Here is a 22169-nt window from a genome sequence, read left to right as displayed (position 1 = left end):
TAGTACTGTTTCACTATGCTACTTTCGAATGGTGGTACGAGGCTAGGGAATATATCCTTTCAAATGATCGAAAGGTATGCAGCTTCAGTAAGAGGATATATTCGATTGCATCCAGATAGGTTCTTCATTCGGATGTGCGACAGTCCTTCATACGGATCGTCGGTCACAGTAGACTTTTTGCTCTATTGAGAGAACATTCCTTCGTAGAAAAGAAAATTTCATCGCGAAATCTTTTTTGATTTTATCTTCTTCTATCCTCTGAAGAATTCAACGCAGTCTAGATAGCAAAATGACTATCAATAATAACGTTACCATTGTTATTGAATATCGAATTAATGTTAATTACGATACCAATTTGAAAATGGTATATATCGTAAGAGTACATATTTCAATGCCACGAGTGAAATTGAGGGCGATAAAGAAGATCGATCTGCGATTAACATTTACACCCAATAAGAAGTTTTTCGAATCAATGTTGAATAAGAAGATGAAGAAGAAGAAGAAGAAGAGGATACAAGAGACAAGGAAGTCGAAGGTGAGTGTAAAGATTATGAGTCCACGCTTGTTTAAAAAAAATCGAAATGAATCTAAGGTTTAACTTTCAGAATGATTAAACCTTTAGACGTAGAAAAGATTTATCGATTTGTTCCACGTTTACGTCACCTTGTCGTCGTTATTCCATCAAGTTAAATTAAGTAATCATTCGATTAATTAAAAGTACAAGAAATATTGAATTAATTTTTTAAATTGTTTGTCATATTATTCACATCGTGTACTTCCAAAATATTCATAATATTTCATTTACGTTTTAGAGTAATATTGTAATTTCAACAAATTAATTTATTACGTAGCCAGAATTCTATAATTAATACATTTTAATAGGGATTTGATGAAAATACATCTACATATAACGATCTCCCCTACGATCGTCAAGTAGTATTAAAGGATTCGTTATTATTTCTGTCCGTCCGTGAGTGCTCTTGTGCGCACTTGAATTTGCTAGTTCAAGCCGAGGGAAATAAGTGTGCGCACATTTCCTGCCTGATTTTGCGAATAGGAAAATTACCATCATTTAATTAAATCTTCTGCACATCGATGTGCCTCAGTTCTTTTATCCGATCGACATTTATTTTCCTAAAAATTTACCTTCTGTTGGACAACTTAAATGAATGATCCAATCGTACTTCTTTTTATCAAATACTTCGTATATTATGTTCTAAACTAATTAGTTCCTATGGAAATATTATATTTCTTCAATCGTTTATTTCTTTTTACATGTAACCGAGTATAGCAGTGATTTTAATATATTTCTCGTAACATAAGATTTGAATTTTCCAAATTTATCATCGGAATGATTTAATTTCTCAATGAGCGCACTTATAACACTGATATAATACTTAGTCAATCACTAATTATCGACATAGTAGAAATCTATTATAATTTTTTCTAGCCATCTTTATTTCATCAACTATCTGACATCGCTCATAGCAACTGGTATAAATGTTGTTAAATGATAGTTTTTCTATGAAATTATCTTCCCTTTTAAACACAATCATCTGAATTGTATTTTTTGTGTAATGCTAACGATCTCTTCTCGAAAAAAGAATAAATGTGGATTAGTAAATATCAAAAAAAATTCGATTCTTAGAAAGTAAAATGATCGGAATCTATGAGTATTAAGAGTGATCGATAGGGGGAATCAAATCGGAAAAAAAGAAGGAAAAAAGCAGAGAAATTAATATCTTTTCGCTATTATCGATCGAAAATTATTGGTAACATTGTGATGAAATTATCTGGGATGTCATATCTCATCAATTTATGAAAAATCGTTGGGATCAAAATAAATGGTGGTGATACCGTGATTCGATACTTGAATTTATTACATTTTTCAAAGACAGTACAAGCTGCTTATTCTGAATCAAGTCATCTTCTAAGCAAGTTCTTGAAAGTTCAAAAAGACAGAAGATCCAGAATAATATATAAGAATAAAAGCTACGATAATGGAATCTGTATCATCGATATCATTTTGAACATCATGCTCTCGATAAGATAAATTGTATTTGAATTTCTTTTCTTTGTTTCGATCTATCGATCTCAGTGCATTAGTCAGGGCTAATGGTTTTTATACACCCAGTCCTATAGAACGTAATTATTAACAGATGGAGATAAAACTATTTTCGTTACTCCTTCGTAAGTTTATTACATCTTGTTTAAAATTAGCGTAGCGATAAATTTATATATTTTTTCTTATATATACCACGTTCATGAAAGGAATCTTCTTTATTCTTTTATATACCAATTCTATATGTATATATATATATATATATATATATATATATATATATATATCACCATATACTAAAATCTAATAACATTTATATACTTATTCGTTTATATATTTGTCTACATGTTGATAAAGTATCTACATGTATTTGTGCATCACCATATGATTCAAAATAAAATTAATAAGAAAATCAAAAGATAAATTGAAATCAAACAAAAAATTTTAAATAAAAAAGGAAGCCATTCAGGAAAAGAGCGGTCAAATATGTATCGGGAAAGTGTACCATCTGAGATCTATTTCATATTTTGATATATTTGCCTGGGATCGGTATGTGTAAACTCGGCGGTTGCTAAATGTCTTCGTCTTTCTTAATTTAACAAATTTTTGTTTTAATTTATGAAGCATGAAAAGATTAAAAAAAAATTAAAAGTAAATGAAGATAAAATTAAAATTAAGTACATATATTCGTATATAATACTATATAAGAGAATAATATTATAATTTCGATTCACCTTATTAATTTTCCTGAAAATGTATAATAAATAATTAACTTCATATAAATCACATTTCAACGTAGCTTTCATTTCTTGAAAGATAATGAGAATAATGATAATGTCAACGCATCAAAGTGAACACTCGAGCATCTTTAAATTACTCCTTTCGATTACTTCGTAGAATAAATTTTAATTACTCCTTCCGATTACTTCTTAGAATAATTATTAGAATTAAACGATTTTCACGTGGACATTAAAGAAATAATGAACCTTAATAAATTTCTATCGCTTTGATGTTTTAATTTTGCAACATATATTTCAGAATTTTCCTAAAATATTAAAAATGTTCAATTAATCTTTTAGTATATTTTCTAAGCGTTCTAATTATTTATTTCAATATTTGACTCAACATGCAGAATTTTATTTCTATCAGAAAAATATGCCAGAATCTCCTTGAAACTCTCTGAAACGGACTTTCGCTTCAAGCAAGAGGAAGTTGCGAGAATTAAAAAACGAAAACTAATAGTAACGAAAACTAATATTAATAATTAATCACAAAAACAAACAATACCAGTTCGATTGCCGATATGTATCTCTCGACAAATCGTTTCTCCATTTAGCTCTTTGTATTTTCATTCTCATTGAATTATGTATCTCTACTCTAAATGATTAACTGACCGATAAGCAAACAATTCAACTAGTATCAGCCAAAAAAATCAACCAATCTGTCGGACTCGTCAATAGGTAGTATTATAGGAATCATGCAAACACGCAATAATATCATGAAATAGTCAACAGTTATGCAACATTTGGCTCTATATACGATTATACGATTAAATCGTATAAACGTCTAAACAAAAATATCCTAAATCTGACAACTCTAATTATACTTTCTTTGTTGAATATTATACAATAGTATACCGAAGAGAAATTGCACAGTATAAAATATAGTGCAAAATAATAATAAAAAACTATACAATTTTCTATAGAATATTATAAAACGGTATGTCGTAATATTAAACACGAAATTGTATAATATGGTCTATAATGTAGCTTCGCGAATATAGGACGAACGAATTATGCGATTGTCTATAACATGGTAAAAAAAAAAAAAAAAAAAAAAATATTAAACAGTATAAAATTCAAATATGATTTATTTATCCGAGAGCATGTTGTCTAAAATAATATAAATAATTTCCATTATCGTGACTAATTGGGATCTTATATATTATTCTGGATCATCCCTCTTCAAAAACTCCTAGAACCGTGCTTGAATGAGAATTTGGACTCCACTCAGAACAAGCAAAAACTATTCAACTACCGGATATAGGCAGTAAGCTCTCTAATTGGTGGAGCGTGCAGTGTTCCCACTTGCTATTTTTCGTAACAAGGGTATCATTCCTAGTAATCCCTTCAAAATGCTCCAAATTATTTCGAATACTAACTACCGTAAAGGGAAGATACACACACACGCCCATAGGATCGCATACTCATTTCATCCCGTCTACTTGAAACATCCCGTCCACTTGATAAGCTCACGCACACGCAAATGTACACACACAATTAAAGAGAGATAATAAAACGTTCGATATGAAGGTACTTGACGATGAATATGGAGGAACGTATTACGCACCTTCAGATCATTATATCTCGAATCAATCGTTAACAGGAGAATTCGAGCTAAGCAGCAAATTAATTGGTCCAAATCCCTATATTATTGAAAATGTACCTTAAATATAATGAATATTTTTTAAATACATGTCGTGAATACTATAATTACCAATTTGGAACATCGAACTAAACGTTTCTTCCCTTTTTAATTATATAAAATAATTCTTTAAACTGACTATGGTAATCAGTTTAATAATTACTTTAATAAATAGTTTAAATAATTATTTAAACTGGTATAACAATGACATGCTGACGTAAACGTACACAGAATATTCAACGCAAAATTTAAAAGTGTTCCCGGGCTAACATTATTATCTCGATAAACGGTGAATCTTTTGATCGTACATGCAGATTTAATCATTTTCAAACATAAACCTGTCTGAGTACCATTTCAATTCCCTTTAATCCAGATTTCATTTGCAACGGCACACAACCCTTCGATAAATCTGTTTCAACATACTCGATTTTATCCTCTAGCTAAAGCCGCTTATTTTTGGATGCTTTCAATAAGATATATTTCGTCCCCTCGTACCACCATTCAAATAAAGTTTTGTAAAAGAGCGCCATCGAGGATCCTCGTCAGCGCCATTATAAACGTTTTGTTCTCTTCTTTCTCTTCTTCCTGGTTAATCTCGATCATATGATGAAGACGGGATGGAACACAATACTACGGATCACGTAAAAATAAGAACGGTGTTTGAAAGCGAAACATCTTCCTTTCAAACCCAGCACGTTGATTCATAGTATCGCTAAGAAGCATTAAAAATGTTTTGGAAGCCGTTGATAATTTTAGAGAATAGAATACCGCCGATCGATATTATGTACTTCATTGTCCGCGCATAAGATATATACATATGAATTTTTTTTCTTCCTATTTTTAAATGCGAGCTATAATATAAAGCGTGAAATCACTATTGAAGAAAAATATGAAAAAACTGAAAATATTAATGCACAACACTTTTGATGATAACACGCGACAACTTCGAAAGTTAAATGCTTAATATTCCATGATAGATGAAGAATCTGTTTTTGACGAAGGTTTCTTCGAAACTATTTTCTTATATATGTATTTGTTCATAGGAAGATACTATATCTAACGATCATAATGAAGAAGCAAATACTTCTCATACTGATCAATTTACCCACGATGTTAGTTTTATTATGATCAGAGAAAATATTGTTTACGTAAACAAAATCTTTGGTCGATTTTGTCAGATAGGAATAAAAAATATGTATATTGACGACTCAAAAGATATTTTCATTATGAGAAAATATCAATAAAAGGATTAATTTCATTTCTTCAATGTATGGTAGGGACAGATCAATAAAAATGGAGCAGAAGCAATCGTCATAATATTCGAATGGTCATGCAATGTGGATTATTTCATATGACAGTTACAAAGGAATCATAATTATATATCGAATTAAAAGAGATTCAACGAGATATTCATTTCCTCCCAACTCATATACTTGTCGGTCATTTCAGACCTGTTGGCCACGTAATAGCAAATTTTAATTGATTTACGTAAAGCACATTGAAATGAAATACATAAAAGAGAAGAAGATAATATAACGAAAAAGAGAAACATGAATATGGCGAGAAATTTTCTCCGAATCCATATTATTTATAATTACGTAATAAAGCACAAGAAATGATATTTTCGAGAGATGAAAAAAAAATTAGAATTTAATTCTCATTGATAGGTATTTTTAAGGATACAAATAAGAAAAAAGATAATTGTCAATTGTCAGCATTATTTAGTTAATTTTCAATCGAAAACTGTAAAGAAAAGATGGAAGAAAGAGAAAATGAAAAAAAATTATTGATCGAATTAAAACAGTTTGGTCGAGATATTCATTTCCCCCTAACTCATACCCATTTGGCCTTTTCGGCTCGTTCGACCGCGTAATAGGAAATTTTAATTAATTTACGTAAAGCACATTGAAATGTAATACGTAAAAGAGAAGAAGATAATATAACGAAAAAGAGAAACATGAATATGGCGAGAGATTTTCTCCGAATCCATATTTTTTATAATTACGTAATAAAGCACAAGAAATGATATTTTCGAGAGGTGAAAAAAAATTAGCATTTAATTCTTATTGATAGGTATTTTTAAGGATACAAGAGAACTGTAACAAAAAACTGAAAATGTCAATGCACAACGCTTTCGATGATAACACGCGACAACTTTGAAAGTTAACTTAAGTGTCAACTTAAATAATCGATAAAGAATAGAAAGTAATATACGAAAAAAAATACAAACAATATTCGTTGCTCAAAATGAATTCTTATTGATATATATTTTTAACGGCAAGAACAGGAAGAAAATTATTTGTCAATTTTCAAAATCCTTAGTTAATATCTAATTTGAAATGGTAAAGCGAAGTAGGGAGGAGAAGAAACGAAAGAAGAGCATAGAAAAAAAAGGATAATGATACATCCAATCAATAGATATCAATATAGAAATTTATTTCCTTACATCTTATGACCTTTTCGGTTCTTTCGATCATATAATAGGAAATATTGATTAATCTACGTAAAACCTTTTGCTGAGGGTGTCTTCTTGGTCGCTAAGTCAATCCAAAGCTTTTTGCAGGGTATTAATACCGCCTGTCAGAAGACGGCGATAAAGTTTTACGTCATTCCTTCGGTGGTTGTCGAATTAATAATATATGAGCAAGTGTTGTACAATAAATATTCGCAATATGTATACTTCATACGTTCCAAAGAGTAGTTTTTCAAGCAGTTCAAGCGGTTGAAACAATATCTTCATTCTCACTAGTCTTTTATTTATTTTATCAATATAAAGTGAATTATTAGAGATTAGTCATTGGTGTGTGATTTATATTAAATTTCAATTATATATTATGGAAATAAAACTGATTTTCATCAATACCATCTTAATTATTGTTTTTTGCTTTTCGGAAAAAGTACTTTATATCACTTAAAAGAGCGTAATCAGATTTATCTTTGATAATTATACAATTACATGATCAATTGTATTTCTATTGCAAGTCTTAACTAATCTACGAATTTTAAATTGTTTCAGAGATATACTGGAGGAAACGAAGGGGAAAGCAGTTCTGATAATCTGAAAGTAGTACAAAATTTTCAAATTAACTAATATTTGAATCTCAATTTTAAAGATGTACGAAATTCAATGGTACTCATCGTGGTAATTAAGTATACTATATCCGAAATAAAATATATTATATTAACACTTCCTGTTCTTCGTACATCCAACAATATATTCTATATGGATACTACATGGATAAATGTCTAATTATCAACCAACTTAGGATATGAAAACATTTACCTTTTTAATCTTATATCTAAATGGTAAATCATTCAATGCTGTGTTTATGGAATGGTAAGATATTTTAGAGATTAGATATAAATTTTTTATTCTAAAATGTAATATGAAATATAAAATCTGTATCATAAATATATTTTATAATAATTTATTCAATTTTGAAACAAATTTTATGAAGTCGACGAAAGTATTTCTATTGAAAAGTGAATTTATTAGAAATCTTCTAAATGGTATGATGCTCAAGTTAGCGAAAAGGGCGCCTAATTATTCGGAAAAAACATGTTGCTATTGCTAGAGTATTACTATCACAACCGTCGATTTCAATATTGAATTTTAATAAATGAGATACGAAGAAATCAGATATAAATAACTTATCCAATATATACTATCTTATCCAATTTTTTATATGAATTTCATCTTTTATAATACAGGGAATTGCATTGTGACAGCAAAAGAGTGGTTCAAGAAGCAGCTGATAAATCTAAGGAAACGAAAGGACATTGTTAGCTATTGTTCATACATTAAATGCTCTTAAATCTTTTGATGTTGTTGTATGCATTATCTGACTGGAAATATCTCGGAAGAGGAAAAAAAAGAAAAATCATTTGTGCTTGATGACAAAGTTTCAAAAGAGCAATATGACGCAGTTTTATAAAGCTTGGAACAATGATACGAGGAAATGAAAGGGATTTACCTGTTTCAAAGCATCCAACCGTGAGCTGCTTCAACTGGGGCGTATATGCGATTGTGCTGAAAAAGATTTGTCGAAGGGGCATGCGGGGCAAAGATCAAAGGGGAATTGGAATGAAAGTGAGACGGGTATGTCATATAAAATAATTTAATATAGAGGAAATTAAATTATGCATTAAATAATATGTCCACGCTCACGTCATCGGTATTTTATCGACTTAAATTAAAGAACCATTCGATATAATTAAGAATGGAAAAATTTTGAATTCTGTTTTTTAAATTATTTGTCATAATATTCATGACATGTACTTAAAAAATATTTGCAATTAGCGCTTTTCATAAATATTGAAATTTGGACGAAATAATTTGGTAACTAACGCGAATTACCCTGCTAATACGTTTTGACAGAGATTTAATTACAGTGGATGTCCGTAATACGTTCTTCTATAGTTATCGTCAAGTACCTTTGTTTCGAACCTTTTGTTAATATCTCCCTCCATCTCTGAGTGTGCTCTTGTATGCGCTCACGTGCACCAGAATGTGAACAGACACGTGATGTATCATTTTGAAAATAAGAATGGAACGTTTTCATTTATTTTCCCCTCATCAAAGCGAGTAAACAATTGGATAATAGGATAAGCAATATAATTCAATAACCTATTTAATTGTATCATTTAATTAGCCGGTTAGGTCTTTTGCGAAACAATAGACTACGTTACCGATTCAATTCTTTCATAGGAACGAATAGGTTTTCCTACAAATGTATTCCTAATCAAAGAATTTAAAAATTCAATTCAATTATATAATATATATAATATTGCATATATAATATTGCATAATATTATACAACATCGCGTGTATCACATTCTAAACTAGTTAGGTCGTATGATAGTATTATATTTCTGCAATCGTTTATTTCTTATTATATATAACCAAGCATGTAGTAGTTATTTTATTATATTTTTAGTAAAATAATATTTGTATTTTCCGAATGCATTATGCGTATGATTTAATTTTTCAATATGCATATAATACAATACACCATTTAACATAGCAAGAATCTATTAGACTTTATATTATATACATATTTGTACTATTACTATATATTAAAATTTAATTATTCATTTATCGTTATTTGACTAACCGATTGACGTGGCTGTAACCATAAGTTATAAATGTTGTAGGAAGATAGTCTTTCCGTAAAATAATTTTTCCTTCTAAATAGAATCTTTTGAATACTACTTTCTTGATGTCAATGTTCTCTTCGAAAGAAATAAATAAATATGAATAAATAAACACCAATGAAAGAAAGAAGCAAACAAATATGTATTGAGAACTCAACTAAGAAATGAAATTTTATTCTTATTTGACTTTTTTCCATGATTAATAAATTTTTGAGAGAATTTCTGAAAAATTAGGAGAACAGTAAATATAGATCAACAATTGGGTTTACATCTACTGCACGCATAAAGAAATATGAAAGTGTAACTATTTGATACACTTTCTGAATATATATTCGTTTGCTTTTTTTTTTAAGACTATTTTGTAACGACTATTTTTCCTTTAATTTCAATTACTTCTTAGATTTTAATTTATGCTTTATTTTTCTTTTTAACCCCTTATACTCAAATGTCCTCTCAGAGAGTTCATCATAAAAATAAGGAAATCTCATAGATAATGATAACAATAAAAATAGTGTACAAAAATTGCTACAAAACTTGTCAAAAATATCGTAAAAAATTATATGGAATAGAATTTCGATTCTATTTCGAAAATTTGGTTCGATTCTATGGAAAGAAGTATGTTACACTATATACCACGTTTGCGCGACTTAGTGCCGCCGTGTTGTTATTAGCTAACGTCCGAGAGGACGCCAAGTACAAAGAATAAATACGGAAGAATATCAAAATAGAAATCATTCCATGCTTTTTATCTCTCTACCTAAAGAACGAAGAATTTGTATCATTTTTCTTGGTAATTTGATAAACTGAATATTATTTTTATAATAATCTTTATAGCACTTCAACTTGATGACTTTTTAGAAATAATATATAATCGATAGATAAAATATTTCCATGATAGTAATACTTAAACGATAGTATACTCGCTTAAACATTAAGCGAGAAAATTGAAGTCCAATGAAACATAACGTAGTTTTAAACGAAAATTTCAATAATTTATAATATGGATCTCGAAGTGGTTGCATCTGAGTTGCATCGCTGCTTGTAATGTCAACAAAAGGAGCTTTTGAATGACTTTGACATTTCTCTCTTTCTAAATGTGCAAACTTCAAATTTAATACTTGTGATATTAGGTACCTCTTTCGCCAACTTGGATTTCATATCATTTAGAAGATTTGTAATGAATTCACTTATGAATAGAAATACCTTCGTCGACTTCATAAAATCTGTTTAAAACTTCAGTAAATTATTATAAAATATACCTATGGCAGAGAATTTATATTCCACCGTACATTTTAGAACAAAAAATTTCTACCTTATCTCTCAAATATCTTACCATTCGGTAAACACCACATTGATTGATTTTCCATTTAAATATAAGAGTAAAAAGGAAGACGTTTTCATATCTTAATCTGGTTGATGGTCTAACATTTCTACTACCCATATAGGACTTATTGTCGGATGTACGCAAGAACAGGAAGTACCAATGTAAATACGTTTCACTTCGAATGTCGAATATTTAATTACCACGTTGAACGTAGCCGAATTTCGTGTACCTTCTTTGGAAGTAATTACAATTCAAATATCAATCCTTTGCAATATTTCCCGGCTATTAAAACTGCCTTCGCCTTCGTTTCATCTGATATATCTCTGAAATAATTTAAAATTCGTAGATTAGTTCCGACGTCCCATCTGTTAAAATCGGCCAAGAATGTTTCTCGTTCAAAAAATATTTTTTTTCCTATTTTTTTTGGTCATATTAGAAATTATATCACGAGTGAATTCACCAGCATGAGAAGTATTTGCTTCTTCATTATGATCGTTAGATATAGTATCTTCCTATGAACAAATACATATATAAGAAAATAGTTTCGAAGAAACCTTCGTCAAAAACAGATTCTTCATCTATCATGGAATATTAAGCATTTAACTTTCGAAGTTGTCGCGTGTTATCATCGAAAGTGTTGTGCATTAATATTTTCAGTTTTTTCATATTTTTCTTCAATAGTGATTTCACGCTTTATATTATAGCTCGCATTTAAAAATAGGAAGAAAAAAAAAATTCATATCTACATATCTTATGCGCAGATAATGAAATACATAATATCGATCGGCAGTATTCTATTCTCTAAAATTATCAACGGCTTCCAAAACAGTTTTAATGCTTCTTAGCGATACTATGGAATCAACGTGCTGGATTTGACAGGAAAGCGTTTCCTTTTCAAACATCGTCCTCGTCTTTACGTGATCCATAGTATTGTGTTCCACCTCGTTTTCATTATGTGATCGATATTAACCAGGAGGAGGAGAAAATGGAAGAGGAAACGTTTATATCGACGGTGACGAAGAACCTTGCGAGATTAATATCGGCGCTATTTTACAAAGCTTCATTCGAATGGTGGTAGGAGGAGATGGAAAATATCTTGTTGAAAGGATTTAAAGATAAGCGGCTTTAGTTGGAGGATATAATCGAGTGTGGTAGGAGAGATTTATCGAAGGGTTGTTCGCTGTAACAAACCGAATCTGGATTTGAATCAACTAATTTGCTACTTAGCTTTTTATTTGTTTTCCTCTCATCAAACCAAACAGACGTTTGGATAATGCGATTACTATCGTATAATGTAGTTATCTACTTAAATGCATGATTTAATTACCCTGTTAGTTCTTTTCAAGAGCGATGTACTACGTTATTGATTTAGTTCTTAAATTGGTCTACATTTTCCTAAAAATTTACTCCCGATTGGAGAATTTAACAAAAGTATCTAATTATACTTCTAGTTATGCAATATTTCGTATACTATGTTCCTTACTAATTAGTTCCAAGCAAAATATTATATTTCTCCAATCGTTTATATCACATTACGTATAACTGAATATAACAGCGATTTTATTATATTTCTAGTAACATGATATTCTTATTTTCCAAATATATTAACTTTAATTTCTCAATGAGCGCATATAACTAACATGAACTACCGCGACCGAGCGCACACAATAGAACACATGCATGGTGGGAGGTAATAACAAATCGTTAAATAGGATACGTATGGAACGATAATTATGAAAGAACATAATGTGTAACACATTTTCATTAAATCCCAATTAAAATGTATTTGCGTTGCGTAATAAATTAATTTGTCCAAACATCTATGTTCTTGAAAAATGTTCATTATATATTATTTTAAAGTACATGACGTGAATATTCTAACAAACAATTTGGAACATTGAACCAAACTCTTCTTCTCTTTTTAATTATGTTAACGATGTATAATGATCACACGGTGAAGTAAACGTACACTGAATATTTAACGCATAATTTAAAAGTGTTCCCGGGTAAACATTATTATTTCGATAAACGGTGAATCTTTTGATCGTACATGCAGATTTAATCATTTTCAAAGATAAACCTGTCCGAGTATCATTTCAATTCCACTTTAATTCAGATGCGGTTTGCTACGGCGAACAGCCCTTCAATAAATCTCTCCCACCACACTCGATTATATCCTGTAGCTAAAGCCGCTTATCTTTCGATCCTTTCAACAAGATATATTCCGACTCCTCATACCACCATTCGAATGAAGCTTCGTAAAAGAGCGCAGATATTAATCTCGCAAGGTTCGTCGTCACCGTCAATATAAACGTTTCCTTTTTCACCTTTTCCTTTTCCTGGTTAATCTCGATCACATAATGAAGACGGGATGGAACACAATACTATGGATCATGTAAAGACGAGGACGATGTTTGAAGAGAGAACGCTTTCCTGTCAAACCCAGCACGTTGATTCATAGTATTGCTAAGAAGCATTAAAATTGCTTTGGAAGCCGTTGATAATTTTAGAGAATAGAATACTGCCGATCGATATTATGTATTTCATTATCCGCGCATAAGATATATACATATGAATTCTTTTTCTTCCTATTTTTAAATGCGAGCTATAATATAAAGCGTGAAATCACTATTGAAGAAAAATATGAAAAAACTGAAAATATTAATGCACAACACTTTCGATGATAACACGCGACAACTTCGAAAGTTAAATGCTTAATATTCCATGATAGATGAAGAATCTGTTTTTGACGAAGGTTTCTTCGAAACTATTTTCTTATATATGTATTTGTTCATAGGAAGATACTATATCTAACGATCATAATGAAGAAGCAAATACTTCTCATACTGATCAATTTACCCACGATGTTAGTTTTATTATGATCAGAGAAAATATTGTTTACGTAAACAAAATCTTTGGTCGATTTTGTCAGATAGGAATCAAAAATATGTATATTGACGACTCAAAAGATATTTTCATTATGAGAAAATATCAATAAAAGGATTAATTTCATTTCTTCAATGTATGGTAGGGACAGATCAATAAAAATGGAGCAGAAGCAATCGTCATAATATTCGAATGGTCATGCAATGTGGATTATTTCATATGACAGTTACAAAGGAATCATAATTATATATCGAATTAAAAGAGATTCAACGAGATATTCATTTCCTCCCAACTCATATACTTGTCGGTCATTTCAGACCTGTCGGCCACGTAATAGCAAATTTTAATTGATTTACGTAAAGCACATTGAAATGAAATACATAAAAGAGAAGAAGATAATATAACGAAAAAGAGAAACATGAATATGGCGAGAGATTTTCTCCGAATCCATATTATTTATAATTACGTAATAAAGCACAAGAAATGATTTTTTCGAGAGATGAAAAAAAAATTAGAATTTAATTCTCATTGATAGGTATTTTTAAGGATACAAATAAGAAAAAAGATAATTGTCAATTGTCAGCATTATTTAGTTAATTTTCAATCGAAATCTGTAAAGAAAAGATGAAAGAAAGAGAAAATGAAAAAAAATTATTGATCGAATTAAAACAGTTTGGTCGAGATATTCAATTCCCCCTAACTCATACCCATTTGGCCTTTTCGGCTCGTTCGACCGCGTAATAGGAAATTTTAATTGAGTTGGCTATAGCATATTGAAATAAAATACGTGAAAGGGAAAAAGATGATATAACGAAAAAACAAACATGAATATGGCGAAAGATTTTCTCTGAATCCATATTTCCTAATATTGCGTAATAAAGCAAAAGAAATGATATTTTCGAGAAATGAAAAAAAATTAGAATTTAATTCTTATTGATAGGTATTTTTAAGGATACAAATAAGAAAAAAGATAATTGTCAATTGTCAACATTGTTTACTTAATTTTTAATCGAAAACTGTAAAGAAAAAATGGAATAAAGAGAAAATGAAAAAAAAGTAATTGGTCGAGAAATTTATTTCCCCCAACTCATACTCTTTTTGGCCTTTTCGGCTTATTCGACCGCGTAATAGGAAGTTTTAATTGATCTTCATATAGCGTATTGAAAGAAAATTCGTAAAAGAGAAAAAGATGATATTACGAACCAAAAATAAATATGACGAAAGGTTTTCTCTGAATCCATATTTTTTACTATTAGCAGAAGCGTTTATTTCAATATGTATTTATGCAATATGTATTTACTCATATGGTTGTTAAAAAGGGATGGTAATAAAATGTCGAATTAAAAGAGATTGAGAAATTCATTTCCTCCCAACCTACATCTTTTTCAGACGCGTAATAGGAAATTTTAATTTATTTACATAAAGCACATTGAAATAAAATACGTAAAAGGGAAGAAGATAATATAACGAAAAAAAAAACATGAATATGGTGGAAGATTTTCTCTGAATCCATATTATTTAATATTGTGTAATAAAAGAAAAGAAATAATTTTAAGAGATGAAAAAAGCTGAGAATTTAATTCTTATCGATAGTCATTATCAAGAATACAAATTAGAAAAAAATTGTCAATTGTCAACATTCTTTAGTTAATTTCAAATTGTAAACCGTAAAGAAGAAAAGAAAAAAAAAAGAAAAATAAAATAGGAAAGTAATATGTCGAATTAGAAGAGATTGTTAGAGAAGTTAATTTCCTATTAATTAATTTCATTTTCGATCTTTCTGTCCGTGAAAACAATTAATGTGCGAGAAACGTAAACGTGCGAAATAACGCTTTCTGCTTTGCGTCCTTTCGGACGTTAGCTCTCAACAAATCAATAGCACTTTATCGTGCAAACGTAATCCTACGACTCACATCATATGATATATGATAACTTTAAAATCAAATAATATATTACAACGATGCTTAATTTATACGAATTTGTAGATTTTGAAGAACATATTTTCTTGTAAAAACACAAAAATTTTATCCCCTATAATTTTCTATCAAATCTATGATGAGTTTTGAAGCAATACTTTTACAACATTTTCGTCTTTATCATTATCTATGAGATCTCTTCGTTTTCTTGTTAGGTGACATCACTATCACTACTATTGTTTTCTTCCAAATTCATATTTATTTTATGTAATGTATCTATATAAATGTCTTTCTGGAATTCCTCTTCATTATTTATATCTTACATTATGAGACTTGGGCGTAATTGGACACTTTGTCGTTCTGCTAATAAAAAAAAGAAAATCGATAAATAAATGAAATGGAGATAATAAAATTTTACGAAATCACGGAACGATAAAGACCAATAATATATTACCTTTCTGGTTTTCTGACTAATTAGTCGAGAGATCTATTTATACTGCTAAAAGCTTCAATAAGAACTGACTTCAGCTTTGAAAATTTCTTTCTCCAATTGTAGGATTGTTTCTTTATTTCATCAAATATCATCGTGTATAGCATACTCGCATACCGTTGCTTCACAAATCCTTCTTAGTAGGGTTAGTACTCTCCTTAAGCGGATCAGAAAAGGGCTTAGACTATCGTGAACGCACTTCCTACGTTCCTCTTCGTAAAATCGATTGATATTCGTTTCACATAATTTGATAATTGGACGATTTCTTGATTTGCTTTGTTGCACCATTTCAACGAAAAACTTCAAAGAAACATGCATTTCTTAAAAAAGTGGAATCAATTGATCCTCCATAAAGAGAAGGAAGTAATATTACGAAGAAAAAATAAACATGACGAATGATTTTCTCCGAATCGATATTTTTCGCTATTGCATAATAAAGAAAAAGAAATCCTTGTTAAGTAATATGTATTTATTTATAGGAAAAGAAGGACGAATTACAATTTTTGTACTTATTATAAGTAATACTTATTGTAAAATTTTCTGTTGTAAAAAAATTTGCTCCTAAGAAGTTATATCTACTTCCATATTCCTTGAAAGCATTTTCTCCGAATATTACCATCTTTAATTTAAAAATAAATGCATATTGCTAAAGTTATCGAAGAATTCATTTTCGTTATTGCACAATGATAAAAAACGTATTCGGAGAAAATCTTTCGTCACATTTATGGTTTCCTAATATTACCTTTCTCTTTTTCCCGTATTTCCCCTCCGAGAGAACCACTCAGTTAGTAAATCAAGAACTGGTCAAATTACCAAGTTATATGAAAAGTATATTAGTCGGTTTTACGAAAAAGAAGTACATTCACAATGGTCTGGGGGCTTTATTAAACCACTTAAAGAGAGTGATAACGAATTTTCCGCAATGGTATGCGAGTACACCCCGTACGAGGTAGTGATATTTGATGGAATAAACAAGCAATCATAAAATTGAGGAGATTTTGGAAGCTGAACTCGCTTCGTATTGAAACTTCTAGTGAAATAGATAGTTCCCTAGACTAATAAGCCAGAAACCAGAAATATAATATTCTTTTTGTATATATCGTTTCGTGATTTTGTAATATACAATTTGAGACTACCAACGCTTTTAATTACTTATTTCTTTTTCATTAAGAGAATGGCAAAATATCCAAACACGAGTGAGTTTTGAGTCATAAGTAATACCGAAGGGAAATTCCAGATAAACATTTATACGGATGCGTTAGAAAAAATAAATATTAATCGGGTAGAAAACGACAGCAGTGATAGTGATGTCATTCAATAAGAAAAAAAAAGAGATCCTATACATAATGAGAGGGGTGATAATATGGGAAGAAAATTGCTTCAACATTTATCACAGACATCGTAGGAACTTATAAAGGACAAAATTTTGATTTTTTTGCAAAAATATATGATCCTCCGTGTCAACAAATTCCTCTGCTAACGGGTATTAATCGGAATATAACGATCTGCACGTACGTAATACCTTCTCTCGTACCTATCGTGAAATACCATCATATAGAACGATTTATTATAATCTCTCTCCATGTACGTGCGCGCTTATGTGCGTCAATCAAATGAGCGGCAATCAATGCACCTGCTAAAACCCCGTAAATCTCCTCTCTTATTCAGAAAACGAGGAGGGTATTTATTCATTGGTTTTCGTCTCATTAGACCAAGCAGACAATTCGATAATACGATTAGCGGTATTATTCAATTATCTATTTGGCTGTATTATTTAATTATCTGGTTGTCTTTTGCAGATCGATATACCACGCCTGACTTAACTCTTCCATATGAACGAATACATTTTCCCAGAAATGTACTCCCCATTGGAGAATGCAAAACAATAATCCCATTATGCCTCCAGTTACCTAATATTTCGTATATTATGTTTTAAAACAATTGATTCCTAAGAAAATAGTCCATTGCTCAGCAAGTTATGTAACCCTGTTATCGAAAGATGAATATAAATAGGCAATTGAATTATACAGCTAATCGTATTCTTCAGTGGTCTCATCAATGATGAGAGGAAAACAAATGAAAGAATACTTTCCTTCTTATACAAATAGGACAGGATTCGTACGTACACACGCACACAGGACCGAGCATTCAATCTTGACCACTTGAACTGGAACAGAGAAGTACGCATCAGAGCATACGCAGATGGAGAGATATAATAACGAAGGGTACAAAAGAAGGTACTTCACGATAAGTGCGGGAGCACGTGCTACATACATCCATTATCACAAAATCCCTATCAAAATGTTTCAACAGGGTAACTCGCGCTACGCAGCAGTTACTTCATCCAAATTTCAATATTTATGAAAAATGCACATTAAATATTACGAATATTTTTTAAATGCGTGTCGTAAATATTTTGACAAACAATTTGAAATGTAGAATTCAACACTCCTTCTTTTTTAATTATATGGGATGGTTACTTAATTTAAATTGATGCAATAACAATGACGTAAACATCGACTTTCTATTTCACGTATAATTTAAAAGTATTCCTCTGCTAATGTTACTACTTCCAAAAACGGTTAATCTCTTGATCATATCTGTATGTGAAATTGATTTATACGATAAATCTCCCTTAGTTTCATTTTAATCCCCCTTTGACTCATGCCCTGCGTGGAACGTCGGATGAGCCTTCGACAAACATTTTTGAGCACAATCGCATATATCCTCCAGCTAAAGCTGCTTACGTTTGGATCCTTTGATAAAATCCCATTTCCTCGTACCACCGTTCCATGCTTTACAAAACTGCGCCACATTGGTCTTTCCAAACTTCGTCGTCAAGCAGGGATGTTTCACCTTCTTTTTCTTCTTCCTGGATATTCTCAATCATATAACGAACACAGTATGAGATCACACAAAGACAAGGAGGATATTTGAAGAGAAAACGATAACTCATAGTACCTTCAAGAAATACTAAAAATGATTTAAGAATCAGTGATGATCTTAAATAATACAATTCTGCCGATCGATACTATGTAATTCGCTGTCCGCGCATAAGACATATGGTATTTTTCTTTCTTTTCTTTTTTTATATTCGAGCTATAATTCAGAGTGTCATCACGGCCGATGAACTGCAACAAAAACCTGAAAATATTAAAACACAATTAGATATTCATACTGATCAATTCACACATAATATAATTTTTATAGTGACAAGGAGAAATCAGAAAGAAAATATTTTTTGTACGAACAACCCTTTTAACCAACGTTTCTTAGAAGTGAATCAGTAATGTGTATATTATCGTGCATAAGATATATGTATTATGGGAAATTAGCAAAAAAAAAATTAATTCCTTTTCATTCAATATTAATCTTTGGTAAAGAACAATCAATAAATACGAGGCAAAAACGTGAATGTGAATCATTTTATATGAGATATTCCAAAAGGTAGTAACGAAAAAATAATAATTTGTCGAATTAAAAGTGTGAAATTAAAAAATTCGTATCCCCCAGCTTGCATCCTTTTCGGCCTTCTCGGCTCTTTCGATCACGTAATAGGAAATGTTGACTGACCATCAAATGAAACACGTAAAGGGAAAAAACTGATATTACGAAAATAAAATAAATATAAAAAAAGATTTTCTATGAATTCCTACTTTTTATTATCGCGCAATAAAGCAATAATAAGAATCTAATGTTAATCGCATACTGCTGTGCATTAGGATATGTATTATGAAGTTGAGGGTCACATTAAATACAAGTAGCATGTGTATACAAATGTTTATATACAAATTACAGTTAATCGAAATAAACTTCTATATAATCCGTATTTAAGGAGTATATACTGCTACGTGCTTGAATTTATAAAAAATGTTCTTTATTAATTCGATAGATTATGATGAACTTAAATTCACAAACAATCTACTTCAATGTACATTTTCTTTAAAGAAATTAATCTCTATGAGAAAATCGGCTACTTTCATTTCCGTTTAAAGTTCTTCATCGGATATAGACCTACTTAGCGAAATTGTAATCCAATCTAGTTTCCAATAAATGAATATATGAATGTAACATACGAAAAAGTGATTATGCATTATTAAACCAACCTCTATAGCAACATCGCGTTGCAGTACATCAACACCAGAAGATTTAAGGGCATTTAATCTACGAGCAATGTACTAACAATGTTTACTCTTTGGTTAGATTTTACAACTGCTTCTTGAAACTTCTTCTGTTTTCACAATCCAATGTGCTATATTATAAAAGATGAAATTAATATGGAAGATTGGATAAGATACGTGACGAGTTACTTATATTGCATCTCTTCATACCTCGTTTATTAAAATCCAATATTAAAGTAAATGGTTGCTATAGAAACACCCTAGCAATAGCAACAAGTTGTTTCCATACACTGCATAATTAAGTGTCTCTCTCACCAACTTGGGTTTCATATCACTAGGAAGATTTGTAATAAATTCGTGAGCAGCATCAGCTTCCTCCGCCGATTTGACGATCTGATACATTAAATGACGAACGATACGTGACGCAAAATCCTTTCAAACAATATTGAAATTTTTATTCATATGTTATTATTCATCTCTTTCATCGAGCGTCTTGCTTTTCATATCTAATATTCTTCATTAGACTAGTAGAAAAATATATAGGTTCTTGATTTATATGCACTAAGAATATCTTTAGCATAGTTTGAGTTAAGAGACCTAATGTTCCACTTATCAGTAGAAATACTCCCGCCGCCATCATAAAATCTGTGTAAATATTCAATAAATAATTATGTTATACATCCATCATACAGATTTTATATTCCATATTACATTTTAGAAAAAAAAATTTATATCTTATCTCTAAAATATCATACCATTCACAGCATGTATCGATTTCCCATTTAAATATAGGACTAGAAAAGAGATAAACGTTTTCATTTCCTAATCTGGTTGAAGGTCGGACATTTGTACTATCCAAGTATGACTTATCCTCGGATGTAAGGAAGAACAGAAAGTACCAATGTAAGTGTATTTCATTTCGGATGTCAAATGTTTAATAATCGCGTTGAGCATAGTTGAAATCCTTTTATCTTCTTTGGTAATTAGAATTCAGATATCGGTCAATTCGGCTCCTTTGCAATACTTCTGAGCTATTGGAACTGCTTTCGTCTTCATTTAGTTTCCTATATCTCTGAAATAATTTAAAATACGTAGATTAGTTAAGACTTAGGACAGACGTTCAGTTGTTCATTTAAATTGTACAATCATCAAAGGTAAATCCGGTTACGTTCTTTTAATCGATACAAAGTACCTTCTCCTAGAAACAACAAAATAATAATTAGGATGCTATTGATCACAAAAATCAGTTTCATTTCCATAATATAGAATTGAAATTTTATAATAAATTATATACTAATCATCACTGATATATTTACCTTATATGAATAAATTAAACAAAAGACTAGTGGAAATGAAGGAATTGTTTGTACCGTTTGGACTGCTTGTAAGTTTCCTTTGGTACGTATGAAGTAAAAACGTGATTATCTAGCACCTACTTACGTATTACTTTCATTTTAATTATTAAAAGAACGACTCCTACAGGCAAGATTCTTCCCCGAACCGTCACATCGTTGGACCAAGCTAATTACCGAGTCGGAACACGGTAGGATGGGTTAGTACATTCGACGCAGGTTAATCGAGACCACGTATTACACGATATAAAGAACCGAAATGAGATGAGGATGACGAGTATCGAAAGGAAATGAATTTTTCAATTGTTCTCTATTAACTGGACAAGTTATTTTCCTTTTTTAATTTCTATTGTTTTCTTTTTTTTCATCCTCTTTTTCTTTACAATTTATAATTGAAAATTGAATAAAGAATCTTGATAACCGGCCATTAATATTTTTCT

At 30.3% G+C, this 22169-nt stretch overlaps 1 protein-coding gene and 1 long non-coding RNA gene across 4 annotated transcripts; one reads left to right on the top strand and one right to left on the bottom strand.

The window, feature by feature from the left end:
* Positions 1-106: 106 nt before the first annotated feature.
* Positions 107-11030, top strand: LOC127070072 (uncharacterized). 2 transcript variants are annotated; one of them, XR_007783947.1, is made up of 3 exons: positions 107-535; positions 7503-7823; positions 8198-11030. XR_007783947.1 is itself a non-coding variant. In XM_051007932.1 (2 exons), exons 1-2 carry the CDS (start codon positions 290-292, stop codon positions 7575-7577), a joined length of 321 nt encoding a protein of 106 aa, XP_050863889.1. In that variant the 5' UTR covers positions 107-289; the 3' UTR covers positions 7578-7841. The 2 variants fall into 2 exon arrangements, 1 of the variants encoding a protein (XP_050863889.1); XM_051007932.1 differs by lacking the exon at positions 8198-11030 and having other exon boundaries at positions 7503-7841.
* Positions 11031-11122: 92 nt separating this feature from the next.
* LOC127070085 (uncharacterized) lies at positions 11123-22169 on the bottom strand. Of its 2 annotated transcripts, XR_007783995.1 has the most exons (7): positions 21818-22169; positions 21133-21449; positions 20588-21022; positions 20363-20508; positions 19218-19400; positions 19004-19128; positions 11123-11287 (listed from the first exon to the last, which is right to left on the bottom strand). It is a non-coding gene; the product is annotated as an uncharacterized LOC127070085 (long non-coding RNA). The 2 variants fall into 2 exon arrangements; XR_007783994.1 differs by lacking the exon at positions 11123-11287 and having other exon boundaries at positions 17066-19128; positions 21818-22167.

This window comes from Vespula vulgaris, chromosome 17, assembly GCF_905475345.1.
Source record: "Vespula vulgaris chromosome 17, iyVesVulg1.1, whole genome shotgun sequence".
NCBI lineage: Eukaryota > Metazoa > Arthropoda > Insecta > Hymenoptera > Vespidae > Vespula > Vespula vulgaris.
The sequence above is the reverse complement of the archived record's forward strand: the minus strand, read 5'-3'. Positions and strand labels throughout refer to the sequence as shown.

Bases quoted from the DNA above. Each gene is read 5' to 3' on its own strand.
- LOC127070072 (XM_051007932.1), top strand. From the start codon at position 290: ATGACTATCAATAATAACGTTACCATTGTTATTGAATATCGAATTAAT. The intron at 536-7,502 runs GTGAGTGTAAAG...AAATTGTTTCAG, and splicing joins AAGAGACAAGGAAGTCGAAG to AGATATACTGGAGGAAACGA.